This window comes from Oryctolagus cuniculus, chromosome 10, assembly GCF_964237555.1.
Source record: "Oryctolagus cuniculus chromosome 10, mOryCun1.1, whole genome shotgun sequence".
NCBI lineage: Eukaryota > Metazoa > Chordata > Mammalia > Lagomorpha > Leporidae > Oryctolagus > Oryctolagus cuniculus.
The window spans coordinates 109,708,705-109,729,102 of NC_091441.1; the positions used below are offsets into that span (position 1 = coordinate 109,708,705).

Sequence of the window (20,398 nt, forward strand, 5' to 3'; positions counted from 1 at the left end):
TCAGGTGCCTTTGTTAGGACGGAACTGGTGAGGTTTCTTTGTGCCTGTGTGACTTGGGTTGAGGCATTGGTCCCTCCCTGTGCCTTTCTTTGGCTTTTGTTGACCTTGAGCCTTTCCCTGTTGTGTGTGCCTTCCCACCCCTGGCTGTGGGGCCTGTGGAAGAGGGCTGTGGACTGGAGAGAAGGCCCTCGGGAGGGTTCCTTCTTGGACTCCTCTTTGGAGATTTGTGGAGGTGCCAGCCAAGCATGCTATGCAGGAAACAGAGAGAAGGCCCATCTCCACTGCATCCCCTGTCCCTCCAGGTGAGGGCAGGATCCATACCTGGAAGATGCTTTAGAAAGAATCTGCCCGATTTAATTCTACAGATTATGGATGAGAAGGGAAGAGACTTGCTCAAGGTTGAGAACACTTAGATAGTACATAGTCTATAGTATGTGGTGAATCTTAACTATTGTTATGAATCCATTCATAGACTTATGCAGTATGCATCTGATGTGGATTACAGTTAATATTTGTGTAGTGCTTTGCAATTTCTCTTAATAGCTAATATCAGTTGTTTACTGTGTGTCAGCTACCTTGTGTAGGTGGCTGCCTTCAGTCCTCACAACAGCCCTGCGGTCTGTGCTAGTAATTATTTCCAGCTCACAGATGAAGAAACTGACTTAGCGATCACAGGTCGCCTGCCATGGGCACATAGCTAGGAAGCAGCTTAGTTGGAATTCGAATCCAAGCCCATCTGAGAGCAAAGCCCTTAGTGCTGAGCTATGTCACAGCCAGTCCAGCCTCAAGGAGCGTTGCATTTCTTAGGTGGGGAAAATGAAGCTCAGAGGAGCTACAGGACTGGGTCAGTTCACACAGCCGGAGAGCGGTCATCCCTGCATGTCTCTGGACCTAGCACTCCATCCCTTGACCACTGAGGGCCCTCTGTGGCCAGCTCAGATGGCACAGTGACCAGTGGGCTCTGGCACCAAGTGCCCAGCCCCGTCTGGCTCTGGAGGCCTCCGTTCTGGTTCTGTTGGTACAGGGAGCCCTGCCCAGATGGTGTTTATTCTCGCATGACTACTGTGTGTGTATGTATATTTGTTGATTAAAAATATTACTTGCTGTATTTTGTAGCAACATTAAAAAATATTACAAATCTCTCACTGCCAACAAGAATCTTGCCAATGTTTTCCTTAACCCCTCACTCTCTAAGCACTGTTTTGGTTGATGCCACCTGGGCTGGACTGGAAAATCTGAGCCTGTGACTCCCCTGTGCCTGTGACCTCCCACAGTGGCCTCCTCACGCCCTTGGCTCGGATTTGAACCTCTTCCTTTGGGCTCTGAGGGTTTGCCTGGTTTTTCCTTTCCTTGTCCTTTGGCCTGGCCATCTGGTCCCCTTCTTCTTGCTGTCGGTCACCCTGGCTTTCTCTCCAGCTCTTGGACATGCCAGACTCAGTACTTCTGGGAGACTGTGTTTATTCTTCCTCCTACTTGTGGCTCGGGATACAAGTGCTAGGGCTCCTCATGCAAGGGCAGGGGTCTTAACATAAATGGCTTTTTGCCTAAGTGGGATGTGGCTTCCTGTTCTCCCTCTCCTGCCCACTGCCACTTTCGTGCTGTGTTTATTCCCGCATAGCGCCTGTCACTTCCTCACTGACCGTTCAGACGTGTTCCAACATCTCTGGAATCAGTTTGCCATATAATAGGTGGGATGCTAATTCCATCGGTGGCTTCTTTCATTAGATTAGGCTGGATAAAGTGATGGTGTGGTGTGCGGATGACATAGGATATGCGAAACTTTATTGGTTGATTTTCTCGCATGTCACTTTAGAACATAAGCTTCTTGAAGACAGGGACTTTGTCTCTTTCCTTCTTGACTATTTCTAGAACGTTGCTATCACATTGTGGGTGCTGAACAAGCAGATACGGGAAGGAAGATCGGTTGTCATTGTGGCACTCTTGTGTGTCTCCCCTTTGCCAGGCTGCTCGCGTCGGTCCCCGCTGGGCCGCACTGCTGTAGCCCCCGCACGTGTCAGGCCCGTTTCTCCCGGTCAGGGGGCCGTTTCCCGCAGGGAGGATGGGGATGTGGCCAGCTGTGACTGCCCTTCCGCGCGGCTCACACGTCGCCGATGCCTCACCTGCACCCTCCTGCCTTCTAGGGCCACCTGGGGCTTAGTGCTCGGGGCTGTCCCCACTCAGGGTACGCACCCTGTGTCCGAAGTCTTTCAGAAGACTGCCGCACCACCTGGGTACGCTCTGAGATGCAGGGAGAAGTCTGGTAGGTGCCAATAAATTCCCCACAACTGGCTCCCTACCAGCCAAGCGAGGGGCCCTGAGGCATAGCATTTGCCAACATGAAGGCGAGTAGCTCGCAGAAAAATTTCTGAAAATCCAAACCCCCCGCGTCGTGGGCCAATTCCAGCATACTGCTCTGATGCCCAGATCCTTCCGTTCGGGCTGTGTGCTCTGCAGTGCCAGCTCCGCGCCCCCTCCCACCTGGAAAGAGACTCCGCTCTCCCCTCGCTGTCACACGTGCCCTGTCACGGTGCTGTCTCGACTCCACTCAGGAACGGCGACTTGGGCCGTGCTGTCGGTTGCGCTTCACTTCCTGGTGTTTTGGCGCATACAGCTCTTGGCTACGGTTGCAAAACAGGAGCAGACTAGTGAGTCTTGAAGCCCTCTTTCCCTCCCATGATCTGGAATTTCTTCCATACCTACCACCAAACTAATGTGCCACTTTCTCAGAATAGTTTTTCTTTTCCTAATTTTCCTTTTCCTGTCATTCTTCCACTACCTTGAGATCAAAACTCCTTTCCGTCTTTGACTCTCAGGGCTTCCTTGCAGTCAAGGCAGCTGGCGGACGAGGCTGCGATTTCTGGGCCTTTGTCACTTCACGGCTGGGGACACACTCCCCAAGCCAGCGTGCGCCTCACGCACTGCCGATCCGTCTTCAGAAGTCACTGTCCGTGTGACTTCCTTGCTCAGAACCCTTGCCATCTCCCGGCGATTGTTTGGGACCCCCTGCGTCTCCTGTGCTAGTGTCCTTGAGTCCCGCTTTGCCAGGCGTCCCTTCCAGAATGGGCCTGCAGCTGCTGACACGCGGTCTCCTCTCTGCCTGTCTGCGCATCTTTCTTGCCTGTACAGCACCTACCCTGTGCTAGAGCATTCCCTCCCCGCCTCCACCCTCACCCTGCCAAGGTCTAAGTTCTGCTCCTCGCTTCAGGAACACAGGCACACGTACCTTCTTTGTGTCTTTCCGGCCGCTGGAATATCTGTTTTCTGCTGTTTCCAAGCGACATCGTCCTCTTTGGGCTGCTAATCTTTGTCTTTGGTTCTCTCCCTCTGTTTTTATAGATTATAGCTTTATTGAGGTATGATTGATATGCCATATAATTCACTCACTTAAAGAATACAATTCAGGGCCAGCACTGTGGTGCAGCAGGTTAAGCAGCCACCCGCAGCACCAGTATCCCATATGGGCGCTGGCTTGAGTTCCGGCTGTTTCATTTCCGATCCAGCTCTGGGCTAATGTGCTCAAGAAAGCAGCAGAAGATGGCCCAAGTACTTGGGCCCCTTCACCCACATGGGAGCCTGGGTGAAGCTCCTGTCTCTTGGCTTCGGCCTGGCCCAGCCCTGGCTGTTGGAGCCATGGGGTGTGGGGGGAAGGTGAACCAGCACATGGAACATACTGCACTTGCTCTCTGTCTCTCTCAGCCTCTCCCTCTGTCTCTGTAACTCTGTCTTTCAAATAAATAAATTAATTTAAAAAAAATTTAAAAATACAATCTAGTAGTTATTAGTATATTCACAAATACGTGTGACCAGGTGCATTCCCATCATCCCCTCCTGGGGAAAAACAGAACAAGACAAAACTCGTGGTGTTTAGTGTCACCCCCAGATTCCCGTTTCCCCAAGCCAAGCACTAATCCACATTTTGCCTCTGGAGACTTGTCTGTTCTGGGCAGACAGAGGTACTTCAGAAAGTTCGTGGATCGCGGGCATTTAGCCTAGAGGTTAGGATGCCCACATCCCACATCAGAGTACTTGGGTTTGATTCCTGGCTCTGGCACTTGATTCCAGCTTCCTGCCAATGCAGCAGGCGATGGCTCAAGTAACTGAGTTTCTGAAATGTGTGTGGGAGATCTGCATTACGTTCCTGGCTCCCTGGCTTTGGCCCAGCCCAGCCCAGCCCAACCATTGTTAGGCATTTGGGTGGTGCGCCAGCTGATGGGAACTTTTTTTCTCTCTCTTTGCCTCTCAAAATAATAATAATAATAATAATAATAATGAAATAAAAACTGGGAAAATGGAATTAAAAGGTACATTTACTTTATTTTTTAAAAAAGATTTGTTTATTTATTTGAAAGAGTGAGTGAGTGAGAGAACAGACATCTTCCATCTGCTGGTTCACTCCCCGAATGACCACAGTAGCTGGAGCTGGGTCAGGGTGAAGCCAGGAGCTAGGAACTCCATCCTCTGGTCTCTCACATGGTGACCAAGAGATCATCTTTCACTGCCTTCCCAGGGACAGGAATCTGGGAGCAAATCTGGGAGCAGCTGGGACTCAACTTACATTATGATATGGGATGCTGCTATTCCAAGTTGTGGCTTAACTTCTTGTGCCACAGCACTAGTCCCAAGATAAGTTTATTTTAATGCAAAAGTTACTGAATCCGCGTATACAAGAAGGTTTCAAAAAGTTAAAGGAAAAATGTATATTATGGAAAAGCTACACGTGATACTCAAAACCTTTTTTGCCACAAAATAAGCTTATCTTTTTAATTTCCTTTTCCATGAACTTGCTGAAGTGAACTTGTGTCATTACATGTATAATCTGTCATGTAGTATGTGGCCTTTTTTGCCTGACTCTTTCACTTAGCATGTTGTTTTTTAAGGTTTATTCATGTTGTAGCATGTGTCTATACTTAATTACCTTTTATGACTAATTAATATTCCATTGTACAGATATATTTTATTTTACTAATCCATTTATTAGCTGAAGACATTTTGGACTGTTTCCATTCCTTGGCTATTATGGATAATGCTGTTAAGAACATTCATGTACAAATTTTCACGTGGACATATGTTGTCATTTCTCTTTTGTATATTCCTCAGAGTGGAATTGCTATGTGGAACGGTGATTCCATGTATGACTTTTTAAGGAACTTCCAGACTTTTCCCCAGCTGCTGTACTATTTTACATGACAGTGTAACAGAGTTCTGACTTCTCCACATGCTGGGTGTCAAGTGGTATCTCAGGGTGGCATTTCTCTAATGACTAATTATGTTGAGTTTCTTTTCATGTGCTTTTATTGGCTATTGATGTATCTTCTTTGGTGAAATTTAAATTGGATTGTTTTTATTATTGAGTTGTGGGAGTTCTTTTTATGTTCTAGATGTAGATTACTTATTAGATGTATGGTTTGCAGCTGTTTTTCCCATTCTGTGGGTTGTCTTGTAAGTTACTTTGATACACAAAACTTGTAAATTTTGAGGTCGATATATCTGGTTTTTTCTTTTGGTTGCAATACTTCTAGTGTCATATCTAACAGTCGGTTGCCAAAGCTAAGGCTGTAAAGATTTGCCCTTATATTTTCTTCTGAGAGTTTTATTGTTTTAGCTCTTACATTTAGGTGTCTGATCGATTTTGAGTTAGTTTTTGTACGTGGTGTGAGGTAGAGGTCCCACTTCATTGTTTTGCATGGGGATGTCACTTGTCCCATCGCCATTTATTGCAGAGGCTCTGTTCCCCAGTTGAGTCACCTTAGCACCCTCGTTGGAAGTCAGTTGAGTGTAGATTATGGGTTTACTTCTGTGCTCTGTATTCTCTTCCATTGACTTGTTCTGTGACTAATTAGGAATTTGATTGGTATATCTTTTTTTTTTTTTCTTTGACAGGCAGAGTGGACAGTGAGAGAGAGAGAGAGACAGAGAGAAAGGTCTTCCTTTTGCCATTGGTTCACCCTCCAATGGCTGCCGCGGCCGGCGCGCTGCAGCTGGCGCATCACGCTGATCCGAAGCCAGGAACCAGGTGCTTCTGGTCTCCCATGCGGGTGCAGGACCCAAGGACTTGGGCCATCCTCTACTGCACTCCCGGGTCACAGCAGAGAGCTGGCCTGGAAGAGGGGCAACCAGGACAGAATCCAGCGCTCCGACCGGGACTAGAACCTGGGGTACCGGCGCTGCAAGGCGGAGGATTAGCCTATTGAGCTGCAGCGCCGGCCTGATTGGTGTATATCTTACATACTAGACAGACTTTACTCTTACTGTCATAATCTTTAAACACTTATGTTAAAAAAATTAAGTCACAGGAGTGCCAAAAGTAAAAGTCTTGCTCCTGCCCCTGCTTGCAGGGTGTAACCCCCTGAGCACGTTGGTAGTAGCCCCGTATATTCCCCCTGGGTGCAGATCCGTGTATGTGTGTTTGGGCAAATAGTAAAAACTCAAATGTACATTTTAAAAAAGATTTATGAATCTGATTGAAAGACTGAGTGACAGAATGAGAGCAAGAGGGAGAGAAGTTACTTTCCATCTACTGAGTCACTCCCCAGATGGCCACAAACAGCTGGGGCTCGGCAAGCTGAAGCCAGCAACCAGGAGGAGCTCCGTCCCAGAAGTAAACTTCTATATCTATGATCATTTGACTTTAGGCAAGGTTGCCAAGACATTGTTCATTTAGCTATATTTCTGAGTTTGTGATTTTATACTTGTGCATATCTTTTTACAAAAATTGAGATATAGAAAGGATTTTCTGACTGTTCAAACAGTCAGCAGTTGTGTTGCATACACCCTTCCATGATGGTTCCTAAATAGTTCAGGCAATATACACCATAATTTCTTTTATTTTAAAAGATATATTTGAAAGGCAGAGTTAGAGAAATGAGAGATTTTCCACCCTCTGGTTCATTCCCCAAATAGCCACAATGGCCAGGGCTGGGCCAGACTGCAGCTGGGAGCCAGGAGCTTCCTCTCAGTCTCCCATGTGGGTGCAGGGGCCTAAGCACTTGGGCCATCTTCTGCTGCTTTCCCAGGCACATTAGCAAGAGTTGGATCAGAAGTAGAGTACCTGAGACTTGAACCGGTGCCCATATGGGATGCCAGTATTGTAGGCAGTTGCTTAACCTGTTACGCCACGATGCCCGACGCCACGATGCCCGCCCCACCACCATAATTTCTTTAGCCAATTTCCTGTTGTTAGATGCTCTCATGTTTCCAATTCTGCCCCCCCCCCCCAGTGCCACAGTGAGCTTCTTATACATGCCTCTGTGCACACAGGGGAGTACTCTTCTCAGTTAGATATCTGGAACTGGAATTGCTGATCATGTCTTTTGTCTTGAAGTCATATTTAATGTCTTCTCTCAACTGTGCTTTATGATGCCTTACACATATTAGGCAATTAATAAATATTTACTGAAGTGAACTCTTAAGGGTTTTTATTCCGGATGTATCCCCAGCTTGCTGTTTCATCTCAGTAAACTGTTCAATGACCCCCTGATGCCTATTTCACTTCCCTCGAATGAATGGAAGTTTTGGTGATCCAGTCTTCATTAAAGGCATAGGGAGCAATGAGACTAGCAGCGTCCTGATGATCTGCTCCGCGTGTGGATTCGGAGGGTTTACGGAGATGAGTGAGGGCAGCCCTAGCCCACGGAGCCTCGCGGGCTGCCAGCAGGAGGGAGGGCAGGAGGGGCAGCACCGCCTTGAGAGGCACGCACGTCATAACGGGGGTTTAGGGAGGAGAAAGCGATGCTTCACGTGGGTGCTGTTGGAGAAAGGTCTCTGCAGAAGGGAACGCTCGGGTGCCCTAAATGGGAGAGTCAGATGTAGGCAGGTGCTGACGTGCCAGGGTGGGAAGTGGGGCCTGGTGGTGGTTCCGAGGGAACAGCATATGTGGCCCCCGAGGAGGTGAGAAAATGAGAACTCAAGCTTTGCAGAGTGCAGGACGTGCGTCTGGGAGTGGTAGGAGGTGAAGCTGTGGAGCCAGTCCGGGACGTACTGCGGAAGGCTCGGCATTCCTGACAGGGTTGGCTTTGGCCTGATGGGCTCTGGGTACCAGGAGAGGTTTCTGAGTGGGTCTGGAGGAAGCAGTATGTTCAGGAAATCTGGGGCGTGAACGCAGGGGACTCTGCCTTTCTGGAGGTTTCTGTGGTGTAACTTGTCCCTGTCCCCCTCTTCCCATTCCTCAATCCTTCCTGCAGCTGTCTGAAAATGTGGTTAACCGCATGAAGGATTCCAGCCAGCCTGCAGCAGGCCAGCAGCAAGCCCCTCCGCCGTCTGCGTTGGGGTCTCCAGGAGGCAGTGCAAACACCCCACAGAAAGGTAGGGCGGGTCGCACCCCGGGGAGAGTGGAGGAAGAGGGTGGAGGGTACAACCAGTCACCTGCTTGTCAGAGTACAGTGAGCGGCCCGTGTGGCTCACGTGCGTGCCAGGGTGATGTCAGCAACACTCTTGCGGGGCGTGTGGCTCTCCATGCGTGGCAGACGCTGTCTGGGGCAGTGAAGGCAGCACTGTTCAGTCAGAGCTCTCGGGACCTGGGCCAGGCTGTTTTCCCTCACTCTGTTTCAGTCTCTCCACCTGTGAAAACAGAGCAGAAGGATTGGGTTTGACAACTCAGGTAAGAAGTTGCTGCTAAGGATCCTTAAAAGAAATGTAACCACTACAGAGCCTCAGCCGGACATCCAGCCAGGCTTCAAGTCAAAGGACTGTAGGGATTTACTTTAATTGGGCCAAATAAGGAGGAATTTTGCTCAAGACTTTGGTGCCAACCTCGGTAACTCTCATGTAACCACAGGTCAAGGGGTCCTTTCGCGGCCTCCGGGAGGGGTCCTCTTCCCTGGCCCCCTGTGGAGCTGGCACCCAAGCCAGGCTCCAGCTGACTTAATCTCTACCCTGTTATGTCATCACAAATGAAGAAATTTGTTCTTTTCCTCAAATAACTACTTGTAGCAAACATAAAGAAGCAAAGTCCGTTTTAAGAAAAGAGGCTATAAGCTACGAAAACAGATACTACGAAACAAAAATGTCCTTGGAGCTGCTGCTTTTCTGCTCAGCCAGCACCCTCTATGGGGATCTGGATCTGTCTATGCATGTAACTTGGTTTAAAACCATGTCATTTGTCTGGAGTAGCCATCCACTAGAGGATAAAGTCTGTGCCACAGTGGATAACCGTGCACTGGAGTGTTCTCGTGCATTGCCTCCCAGCGGAGCTGTCTTCTCTCCTCATCTTCCCTGTTAGGGTTAGAGGGCAGCAGCTATATCCTGTCCACTTAGCACTTCTTGAATGCTGTTCATGGACCAGGTCCTGTGCCTCCATGCTAAGACATAATGACAGGCAGGCTGGTATCCTGTCTGTGGCACACACAGCTTTGGCTCAGGGGCCAGATGTGTACCCCAGTGGTTATGTTAGTGTAGCATGGTGCAAGGCTGCCCAGGGTTGGTGGTAGCACACAGGAGGCAATGGCTCATTACTTCAGGGAGGATTTTGAAAGATAGAATGTGGTAGAAGGGCATTTCAGGTAGGGAACAGTAGGGGGAGGGGCCCAGAGGCCAGTGCAGGGGTCTGCTCTGAATGTAAAGTTTAAGGGAAGGAGAGACATGGGGGTGCTATTTAGGGGCCAGGCCATGGAAACCTCCACACAGTAGCCAGAGAGCTCTGGCTTCATCCTCGAGCCAGGGAGCAGGAGCCAGGTGCTCTGACTGCCGTCCCGGTGCTGCCTGCAGCAGGGCTCCCCGTGCGCCTTGAAGCGTATCAGTAGCTGGGTCTGGAGATCTACAAGTGACAGAACTTTACCATGGGTGCTTCATCATCACCCCTCTCTAGCCAACTGATGAGGGTTTGAGGAGGGGTATAACTTGACCCAGGGTATTCTAATAAACTGGATTGCCTGCTGAGAGGGAGAAAATGATGGGAAAAGTGAAAATTGCCAAACTAGGTTACACCTCAGTTTCAGCTTTGGAAGATAAAATAAGCATTTGCCTTGGTTTTGTTAAGTCTCAGCATTATACAAAGCAAGAATAGTGGTTCATTTGTCATTCGGTCTTAGTTCTCACCAGAGACTTTGCAGTTTACGGGATGGGAGTGAGCTTTGAGTTTGAGTGCTGGGGGAGAGTCAGCCTAAGTGCACCGTCTGGAAGTTGACTGATTTTAAGATATTTTTAACTTGTAAAACTAGTTTTTGCTTTTATTTTTGTGATGGAACAAGGTTAGAAAAAGAAGTTAAATTTAAATCCTTATCTCACACCATACCTCCAAATAAATGTTAGAGGAATTAAGAGACTTAAATCTGAGAACTGAAGCCGTGAAAGTATAATAAGAGATTTTCTGAGCACCTCATCAAGTGAAAAAACCTTAAACGAAGAAGAAAGGTAGGAAGAGTGAGATTAGAAACAACAGAAAAAAATGAATGAATGATAAACTAGGGAAAATATAACATTTGACAAAGTGCTAGTAATCTTAATATACAAAGAATCTTAAAGATCCTTAAGAAGGACAGCTCAGTAGAAAATGTGCTCAGATGGCCATAAACATGACAAAGCTGTCTGCTTCACTAATAACTGGAGCCGTGCATGTTACATAATGAGCGTTAAGGGGACCAGGAGAGTGGGCAGGTTCATACATGGAGGCAGGCAGTGGGCTTCATGCCTAATTCTCTACCAAGAACAAACGGAGATGATAACGTGCAGCTCACTACATCTGCTGTAAGTAAATAAATCCAGTGGGGAGTATGCAGAGACAAAACTGCAGGAACTGTCTGCCGGGTTTTCAGTCCACCTTGAGAACTGGCATGTGCCTGAGCCGCCTGTGCTGTGCTCAGGTGAGAGGTGGGCTGAAGATGCCAGTCACAGGCTGACTGCTTTTGGAGGAGCCTCCCTGAAGGGTTTCTTGACAGCTGTGGGACTGGAAGAGCAGATGCCCACGTGCTCTCTCACACAGCTGGCTCCCACGTTGTACCAGTACTGCTCCGGACGCCTGCGGTGGAAGTGCCGGACATCAGGCAAGGCCGCGGGAAAGCACTGAGCTGCGGCTGGCAGGTGCTTTTGGAAGGACTGAGCCTGAGGGGAGGGAGGTAGAAACAAAGACTTCACTGTCACCAGGGCGTAAAGAGAGTCGAAAATTAAAAAAAAAAAAAAAAAGATTTATTTATTTGAGAGGTCGAGTTACAGACAGAGAGAAGAAGAGACAGAAAGGTCTTCCATATGCTGGTTCACTTCCCAAATGGCCGCAATGGCCAGAGCTGGACCGATCTGAAGCCAAGAGACAGGAGCTTCTTCTAGGTCTCCCACGCAGGTATAGGAGCCCAAATCTTTAGGCCATCTTCCACTGCTTTCCTGGGCCATAGCAGGGAGCTGGATTAGAAGAGGAGCAGCTGGACTAGAACTGGTGCTCATATAGGATTCAGGCGTCACAGGCAGAGGCTGTCACAGTGCTGGTCCCAAGAGAATGAATTTGATTGGCTCAGAAATCCCCAAATTCCTGATGATCAGGAAGTAGACCAGGCATCATAATCTAAAGAGTGCAGTAATGCTAGAAGTGAGAACAGATTAAAATGTCATTAGGTTTAATATGGGCATTTGCTGCATTCAGGATTGGGAATCTAGAGTGGAGTTCTAAGGGTAACAAGCCAAAAACTAGCCTGGGAGGTGTCCCCTGAGCAAACATGGGCTCTCAGCCACTGAGGCCTGCGTTGAGATGAGCTGGAGTCCAAATAATTGTTGAGTGAAGAGAGGTGGATCTGGAGCACCGGACTCACATGGCCCTGCCTGCCACCAGCACACGGCTGTAAGTGGCCTGATGCAGGAGACCCTTCGGGATGGGAGGGGCCTGAGGGTGATCAGGTCAGGTGTTCCAGACTGGTTGAATCAAGGCTGTGTTCCTCAGCTGCCCGCGGGGGCATTGGTCTGTCCAGGGGGCATATTCATCTGGGGACTCCTCTGTCCTTCTCTTGGCCAGTCTCCCAAGACCATGCTCATCCAGGAGGTGTGAACATCATGGCTTTGTGGGATCCTGGGTGCTGCTGATGGGCCTTTTCTTCTTTTCCTTCTCAGAATCCAAACCACTGAGGTCGGAGGCCAGTGGTGGCCAGCAGTCCTCAGGAATGAAAGAGGATCTCAAGAGGTAAGCGCGAGCGCCCCCCACCCCTGGCTGGCTGTGCCCTCTCTGAAAACCTTTCTCCTCACCAGGCACCCCTGCCCCTGCCTGTAGTCCTGATGGGTTTGTCTCACACTTTTCATATCATTTGCACTGAAGGACATCCCAGTAGTATAGCTGGCACTTGTTCTGTTTAAAGATGAGTCCACACTACAAGGGGGCATGGGGTGTTGATTGCTGCTGTTCTTAAAAATCATTTAAAAACTTGGGACCAAGCAGTTGGGGGGCTGGATGTTGCATATGTGAGCACAGGCAGGCAGGATTTTAGGGAGAGGAAGAAGGTACAGCCCTCCCCATTCTGCACTTGTCTGGAGGAACAGGCTCCAGGATGTTGGCAACATCCCATCAGCACAGATGGTGATCCGAGGTCTAGCCACATCTCCGAAACAGGACCTGTTTCCTGTCCCATAAGGATTTGTAGAGAAGTGGTTGAGGCACAGAAGGTCCCGTGGAGCACAGCTTGGCAACCTCATTCTGCAACTTCCTAGTGAGGTGACCTTGGAAAATCTGTATCTGAGAAGGACTAAGAGGAGTACTTCTTTGACTGGGTTCCTGTCATGATTACACGTGTTAACACATACAAAGCACGTAAGTATAGTGCCTCCCATACAGAATTTATTAGCGAGTAACTGTGGTTGTTACCGATTGGCATTTTCATTATCCTTCAGGCAGTTGGCCTCTGTGTGGCCAAAGGACCCAGTGAGTTAGCTTGGGGCCCTGTGTCAGCCAGGAGGTTAGCCCTTCCTGGAGGCCAGCCACGCTGGGCTGTTCATGGGGGTGCATTAGGAGCCGCTTTGTAAGAACTGATCCTTCCTGATCCTAAGAGGCCTCTGAGGGAGTGCTTAACCCGAACCTCTCCCACTGTCCTTTTTCAGGTACTTTTAAACATTTTTATAAAATGTTACTATATGCTAGTGAAAGATTGAGAAAACATGTGAAATGAAAAAATTTCGTAGACTCCTCGTCTCAATACAGAACCACTGTTAACATCTTCTTTCCCCGAGCTTAGGATTATTATTTTTTTAAAGTCATAAATAATTTCCCATCTTGAAATTTTCATGTGGTATTATGATTATTTTCCATTAGTTATACCATTGACTCTAAACTTTTAGTTTTAACCACTAGACTGAAAGAATGTATTTTCTAATGGCAATATAATATACCATTTTAGGATTGTGCCATATTTTAACTTGACGTTGACTGTTCAATATTTTGGCTGCTTGCATTTTTTTTCATGGATAGTACTGCAACGAGCATCTTAGTACTAATAACTTTTTTCTCTCTATAGCATTAGAGAGACTGCCAGAAATAGGCAGAATGCCCAGAAATAGGTTAAAGGGTAGGAGCATACTTAGGATGAAGAGTTGAGTGTTCAAAGAATTTCTGCTGTGGAAAACCTTCAAGCTCTCAAGCGGCAGCAAGAAGAAGGCAGAACTTCCTAGCTGCCCGCCTGCTTTGGAGGAGTGGCTCACACAGGCTGGAGCCCTTGTCCTGAGAATCTGTCCCTGGGCGTGTGGCTGCCTGACTCCCCACCTGGTAGCCAGGTCTCTATTCCTGAGTTGCATTGTCCTGGCTGAAGGTGTCACTCTGTCCCTTTGCCTGGGTTCTGTCACTGATACCTGACTTCAGGAGAGTGAGACAACAAAGTGTGTAATTTGACCACGCCCTCACCTTCGCTGGCTGGTCAGTGGCTGGCCGCGGAGTTCTAACGACCCACAGTTGCAGTCCTGCTTGGCCATCTGAAGCAAGCACACACCTTTCCTTGGCTGTGTTCTTCTAGTCACGGCACCTGCATCGGCTTCTTCCCATCTCTCCACGAAACAGGTTCAAACAGGAGCAGGCCACAGTCCAGCATGAGCTGTTCCAGGAGGCAAAGAGGGAGAGAGAGGCAGACGTGAAGCACTCGAAGGTGTCCCTGCCTCAGGGGACAGGAAGTGCTGAACCTGAGAAGCAGAAGTCAGCCCAGCTGGTGAGTGTAGATCTTCTCACGCCGGCCCCTGGGCAGCAAGGTAGGTCAGGGCCTGCCCGAGTCAGCCCTCCAGGCTCGGACTGCCCATCGCACGTGCTCAGCCTCACCCCTGTGGGCCGGAGACCTTTCTAGGAAGCCACATCTCGGGTTCTTCTAGCTCTGGCTCTGTCACCGGTTGACCTTGCTGACTTTGGTATGTGTTTTCAGTCTCAGCGGGTCTCAGAGCTGTGCAGTAGGGGACTCGATCATTCCCAGGTCTCGTGCAGCTCTGAGACATCACAGAAATAAGGACTGTGGTGGTATGTGTGCCAGGCGGGGGGGGGTGGGGATGGGGGTGGGGGGGTGGCGAGGTCTAGGGGCTGCGGCCATGCAGTGTATGATGCAAAGCATTTTAGTTAGACAGTCTGGGTGCAAATCCTCTCTCCCTATTTCCTGGCTTGGGCCTGCCGTCTGTGAGGCTCTTGATGTTCACACCAGGATTGCCCAGGGGAGCAGGGGAGATTGTGTCCATCCGGGATTAGTGCATGTCTAGCAGATGGTGAACGTGTGATATTATTGGTGTTATTATTGTTAACACGTTTAGCTGATTGGAGGCTGTTAGTCAGGATTGTTAAGTGCAGAGTTTCTTTCACCACGTGAGAGGTCTAGAAGCACCCCAGCATCGACCAGTTCAGTGGCTCGCCAGCATCATAAGTGACCCAGTGCTTCTCCTCTTTCCACTCTGTCAGCTTCCTTGTGCCAGTGCGTGTTCAGGCTCACAGGAGCCGGCCACAGTCCAGGATGATGGCCCCATAGTTGGTGGTGGCTTCTGATGCCCCACAAGTTATGGGCAGATGGACAGCACTGTAGAAGAGAGGCTGTCCTGGTCCACGTGCCGATCAGCAAGGACAACTTTCCCAGAAGCCCCCAGTGTACTTCCTCTTACATCACACTAGCCTGAATCACACCGTGTGCCTGTGGCAGAGGGAGTAGGGACGGCTCCACTGACTGCAAACAGAGCTCTTGTAGTCACATCTGGGTCACATCCAGGTAGATTTAGGGCTGACAGCCAGGAAGACAGGGAGGGAGGAATGGCTCTTAGAGGCATCTGATGACACCTGCTTCAGAGGCTGTGGGTCTTGAGTCCAGGAGCAGCCTTGCCCTGCTTTAGGGTGGGTAGTGTGGCTCACACGGAGCCCTGTAGAAGCACCTTGAGGATGATGTGAGCTCACCACTTAGGATTGTGCTCTCCCGGCAGGGGAAGGCAGACATGCTGGCTGTGTCCAGGCCCTTGCTTACTAATTTGATGACTGTACAAGTCTTCCAAGCATTTATGCAGTAGGCATATAACAGATGCTGCTTTAACTGAGTCCTCTGAGAGATACGAACAGTGAGGATCCTAACCCTTAGGAAATTTTCAGATTAGTGGGGAAGACAGTGCCTTGGAAAGGCTGAATTGGTTACAGTGAAGTGTTCAGCGGGGTGAAGAAGCTATGGTTTGGGAATATAGGGGGATGGTGTAAGCAGCTGCTGGGTCAGAGACGGCATTTGACCTCAACCTTGGAAGATGTGCAGCCCTGTAGGCTGAGGGAGTGGCTGGGTGGAGAAGAGAGTATCCAGGAGGTGATAGGACACAGTGAGACAAGAGTTGAGATCTGAAGCCAGAGTGTAGATGGCTTTGGATGCCAGGAGGGGTTAGCCTACAGAATAGCCCTGGTCAGGGATTCTGAAATAGTTGAGGATTCCTAAAACTTTGTAAGGATGGGTGTGATGCCATCTGACACCTGCTTTTGGAATCCTGGGGCTTCCTGGTGAAGTCTGTTGACTTCAGGGAGAGATGAGCCAGGACACGGTTTCAGAGGTTCTTGCAGTTAGTCTCTGGCGGGCAGGCAGGGGTCACCACTATGCAGCCAGCCTGGCAACCAGGCAAAAAGGTACCCTCATCCTGGAGACGAAGGGTTAATCACTTTGGAATGAGCGGGAGAAGCTGGCCTCCTGGGACAGTCATCTAGTGAAGGAACATCATAGCGGACAGGTGTGCAATCCCTTCATTCTCACCTGGAATGTGTTAATTACAGTGAAAAGGAATTCACAGCTTCCCTTTCTCCCACCTGCAAAAAGAAGGTTGGGCGCCACCGCCTCAGAACTGTCCCTGGGGGGGAAGAACTTGGCTTTGACTGGTGAAGAGGGAGGGACTTAGGGGACCTCTGGGAGAGGTGCGTAGTTTTTCAGGTGAAGGGCAATTCAGAGTGAGGAAGGTTCATCCTCTCTTGACTTTCCCCAGATGTCTGGAGGGACAGTGGCCTTCCCGAAGCAGAGTTTCTAGGGAACAGAGAAAGCAGGTTGTTTCCTCCAATTTAAAAATACTTAACTACTTTTGTGGGTGTTCTCACGTGTTTGACATCTCAGCATCCATTTCTCAGTGCAGTAGTATCTGGTTTCCTTTTGGGAACTTTCCTGTTTCCTGCTCTACGTAGTCTCAGTGGAGTTGTAATTCCAATAACCATACCCAGCTTCCTGTAGAGAAGCCAGATCTGGGCACAGCTCCCAAGTCTAGCCATTCAGACTCTGTCCCCAGGGACTTTGAGTTTTGCCTGCGTTTCGAGGAAGGGAAGGAGGCCCTGCCGGAAGTTACCCAGTGCAGAGTGGGCCCTTTATGCAGTGCGATCATGTCTTCTGTTGCCTCTGACACCTCCAGGGTACCACTGGTTTCTGTCTGGTCCTCTTGCCTTCTTGAAGACTGGATCATCTGTTGATAACCTGCCAGTCAACTCTCCTTGGCTTAAGTTAGCCAGAGTTGGGTCCTGTAGGAGCTGCATTCGGAGGTGATTTTGAGGCATACAGCCACGTTTAGTACTCAACACAGATCGGGGAGAGGGAGGGTCATGCACAGCTCTGTACGTCAGCAGAGACACTGGCAGTCAGCTAGATGCTGACGGGATGCTGTGGCCTTCACTTCCAAGAAGGGGCTCCCTTTGCTTTGTATGGTTGGCAGGTACAAAGTAGAGGTAATTCTACAGCTGTACTTTGGAGAATTTTTAAAAAAGATTCATTCATTCATTCATTCAAAGGACAGAATAACAGGCAGAGAGAGAGAGAGAGAGAGATTTTTTATCTTCTAGTTTACTCTGCAAAGCCAGGGTGATGGGGCCAGACCAGAGCCAGGAGCCAGGTGGCAGGAGCCCAGGCACCTCGGCTGTCCTCTTCTGCCTTCCCAGATGCATTAGCAGGAAGCCGGATTGTAAGCAGGGCAGCTGGCTCTGGAACCAGCACTCCCGTACGGGATGCTGGTGTCACAAGCAGCTGTTTAACGTGCTGCTCCACAATGCTGGCCCACTTCAGAGGGTTTAAATAAGAGGAGAAAGGGGGACAAAAGGACCTGAACAAAAGCATAGGGCTTTTCTCTGCTCATCCAAGTCTCCACATGCCAGGACTGAAAGGTGCAGTTAGTTGGCTTCCTGCTGGGCAGAGGTCTGGAGGTGTCCTGATCACAGCACATCCTCCTGGGCGCTGGGGCCAGGGCGGATCTTGAGGTGAGCCTGGTGTGGTCACTTGCAGAATGGGCTGTGACCCAGGACCCCGAGCTGCACATTCTTAAACCTTTGGCCTCCCATGGGGGAGGATTTCCCTTTTGACTGCACTGAGTGCAATTTGACATTTAATGTGCTCTTCTTCCCTCTCTGTTTGCCTCTGACTTTTACAATATTGATTTTTAAATCCTCTTCTGCATGAGGGAATGATTTAGCTCATTATTGGGAAAAGTTCATAAAACTAATGACGAGGAAAGGTAATAATTTTTATAACCTACTTCTGGTGACAAAAGTGTTACCGTTTCCCACCCACTTGCAGCAGTGACTGTCTCCTGGGTATTATGTGCATTTCCTGTCCTTTGCCAACAGGTAAAGCCCCCGTGCTGCTCTGGGTGAGGGCCTTGAGTCTCAGCTGGAGCCTGGGTGGGGTGTGCTCCCCTCTGAACTGGCAGAGGAAAAATGGAGTCCAGATAGAACATTCTGGGTAGAAATAAGAAAGAACAAAGCAGTGTGTTGATCTGTGTCTTCAGGTGGGTAGAGCTTTAAAAACTCGATGAGTGGAGTAACAGGGCCTGGAAGAGACTATGCTTAGAGGGGAATGCGACTTAGGATTCCAGACACATCTTATTAGGTTCATGAGATTGCAGTACATCTGGTAGAAGGCCACAATATTGGTTTCTTTTCTTTTTGGGTGAACTATCTATCTATCTGTACTCTCTGTGTGTCCTGTATATGTCAGGCACTGCTTTAGTTTTCCAATAAATGGAAATAACGAAGACGCAGCTCCTGTCCTTGAGAAGACAGGTTCATTAGGGGAGTGAGACATTCTCAGACGCAGCAGTGCAGTGCGGGAAGCGTGCTGCCGGCAGCACAGGAGACACCAGAGGAGCGAGGAGGCGGCACACCGGACTCCTGGTGGAGTGGGCACAGTTATGAGGCCATGTGCGGGACTGGCGTTGTGGCGCAGTAGGTTAAGCTGCCATTTGTGATGCCAGGATCCCTGATTGGAGTGCCAGTTTGAGTCCCAGCTGCTCTCTTTCCAATCTAGATTCCTGCTAATGTACCTGAGAAGGCAGTGGATGATGGCCCAAGGCTTTGGGCTCCTGCTACCCCCGTGGGGGACCAGGAAGAAGTTCCTGGCTTCTGGCTGTACCTAGGTGGGGCTGGGGCTGTTGTGGCCATTTGGGAAGCGAACCAGAAGATGGAAATTTTTTTTTTTGGTCACTCTGTCTTTTAAATTAATCAGTTTTTTTTTTTTTTTTTAATGCTGTGTGAACTGAATCCTGGAAGATGAGTAGAAGTTTGGTGGGTAAAGAAGAGGTGGAAGGGTTGTTATAAAGGAAAGCCATGAATGAAGGCCAGGTGTTGGGAGAGGATGAGGCACGTGGCTGCACACGGGAGTGGTGTTGCGCAGGCTGAGATGCTAGCAAGGTCAGTCTAGGTGTGGCTGTGGAATGACATTCTGGAAGTCTGATGAGGAATGGTTTCCTTTTTCTTTTCTTTTCTTTCTTTCTTTTTCTTTTTCTTTTTCTTTTCTTTTTTTTTTTTTTTTTTTTTTTTTTTTTTTTTTTTTTAAGATTCATGTATTTCTTTTAGAGGCAGAGCCAGAGACAGAGGTCTTCCATCCGCTGGTTCACTCCCCAGATGTCTGCATTGGCAGAGCTGGGCCGACTCAAAGCTTCTTCTGGGTCTCCCACATGGGTGTAGGGGCCCAAGCACTTGGACCATCTTCTACTGCTTTCCCAGGCCATAAACAGAGCTGGATCAGAAGAGGAGCAGCCAGGACACGAACTGATGTCCAAATGGGATTCCTGCGTCTCAGGCGGAGGCTTAACCTACTACGCCACAGTGCCAGGCCCAAGAGTAGTTTCTCACTCCTTAAGACACCAAGATCCCTTCTTTTCCTGACACTGGGAAAGTCTTCACTGGCATATCTGGAGACTGGGGCCAGATGCTTTCACAGAAGGGAGGGTAGTAAGCGAATGAAGCGGTCTGTGGCCCTGCCTTGTGCAGCCCAAGGGTTCGGAGCACAGAAGTAGCTGTCCTGTGCCCCAGCTAGAAGAGGACTTTTGAATATTCTTCCATTCTCTTTGTTGTTGAGATGCTTCAAGAAACTGCCACTTTAGCTACATGAACTGAATATCACGAGTTAAAAAAATACAGGATTCAACGTTTTTGAACTGCAATTTTCTAAAATTATGAGTGAGATGAAGGTTTATTTTGGTTTTACTATAGCTGTAGCCTTTCTTCCAGATCCCCTCCTGCATTTCTGTAGTCTTGTTCCTCAGATCGCAGGCGTGAGGGTAACAACTCTGGCATGAGTATTTTGGTCTTCTCCGTAGCTTGTGACAAATTAGCTAGTGGACAGCAGAGGTCAAGTGTGAGGTTGGGAACAGCACCTCAGGGTCTGAAGCCTGCTGCCCAGCAGCCCTACAGCTTTTCTTGAGGTCTCGTTGCAGTGCCTCACTGTTAATAGTTGGAAGCTAGTATCTACAATGGCCTTTTGTTAAGCGACAATTGGATCTTCCAGAACTACTGGATTAGACTCTCGGATGCCCTAAGCCTGAATCTGTGTTTTTAACAGCCCCTCTGCAATTCTGGTGCAGCAAGCCCGGAGCCAGCTCTTGCACTGGGCTTCTTGCAGTCTGGCTGCTTGAGGAATGTGGGGTGTTCTCACCAGGGATGTGGCTTGCCATGGTCCTCAGGGCAGGGGGCTGTTTGGTTTGAAAAGTGCACATTGGGGCCAGCATTGTGGTATAGCCAGTAAAGGTGTCACTTGTGATGCTAGGA

The 20,398-nt window shown here is 49.1% G+C and overlaps 1 protein-coding gene across 4 annotated transcripts in view; it reads left to right on the forward strand.

Annotated features, from left to right (window-relative positions):
• The window catches only part of CHCHD6 (coiled-coil-helix-coiled-coil-helix domain containing 6), a 250,654-nt gene that overhangs the window by 17,369 nt on the left and 212,887 nt on the right, over positions 1-20,398 (forward strand). For all 4 annotated transcript variants that reach the window (XR_007921948.2, XM_051852609.2, XM_008260313.4 and 1 more), the window contains exons 2-4: positions 8,181-8,301; positions 12,028-12,097; positions 13,955-14,099. Coding sequence is in view for 3 of the 4 variants with exons in the window: in XM_051852609.2 (XP_051708569.1) it covers positions 8,181-8,301; positions 12,028-12,097; positions 13,955-14,099 (336 nt within the window). In the remaining variant the exon portion in view is untranslated. The remainder of the gene's footprint in view (positions 1-8,180; positions 8,302-12,027; positions 12,098-13,954; positions 14,100-20,398) is intronic.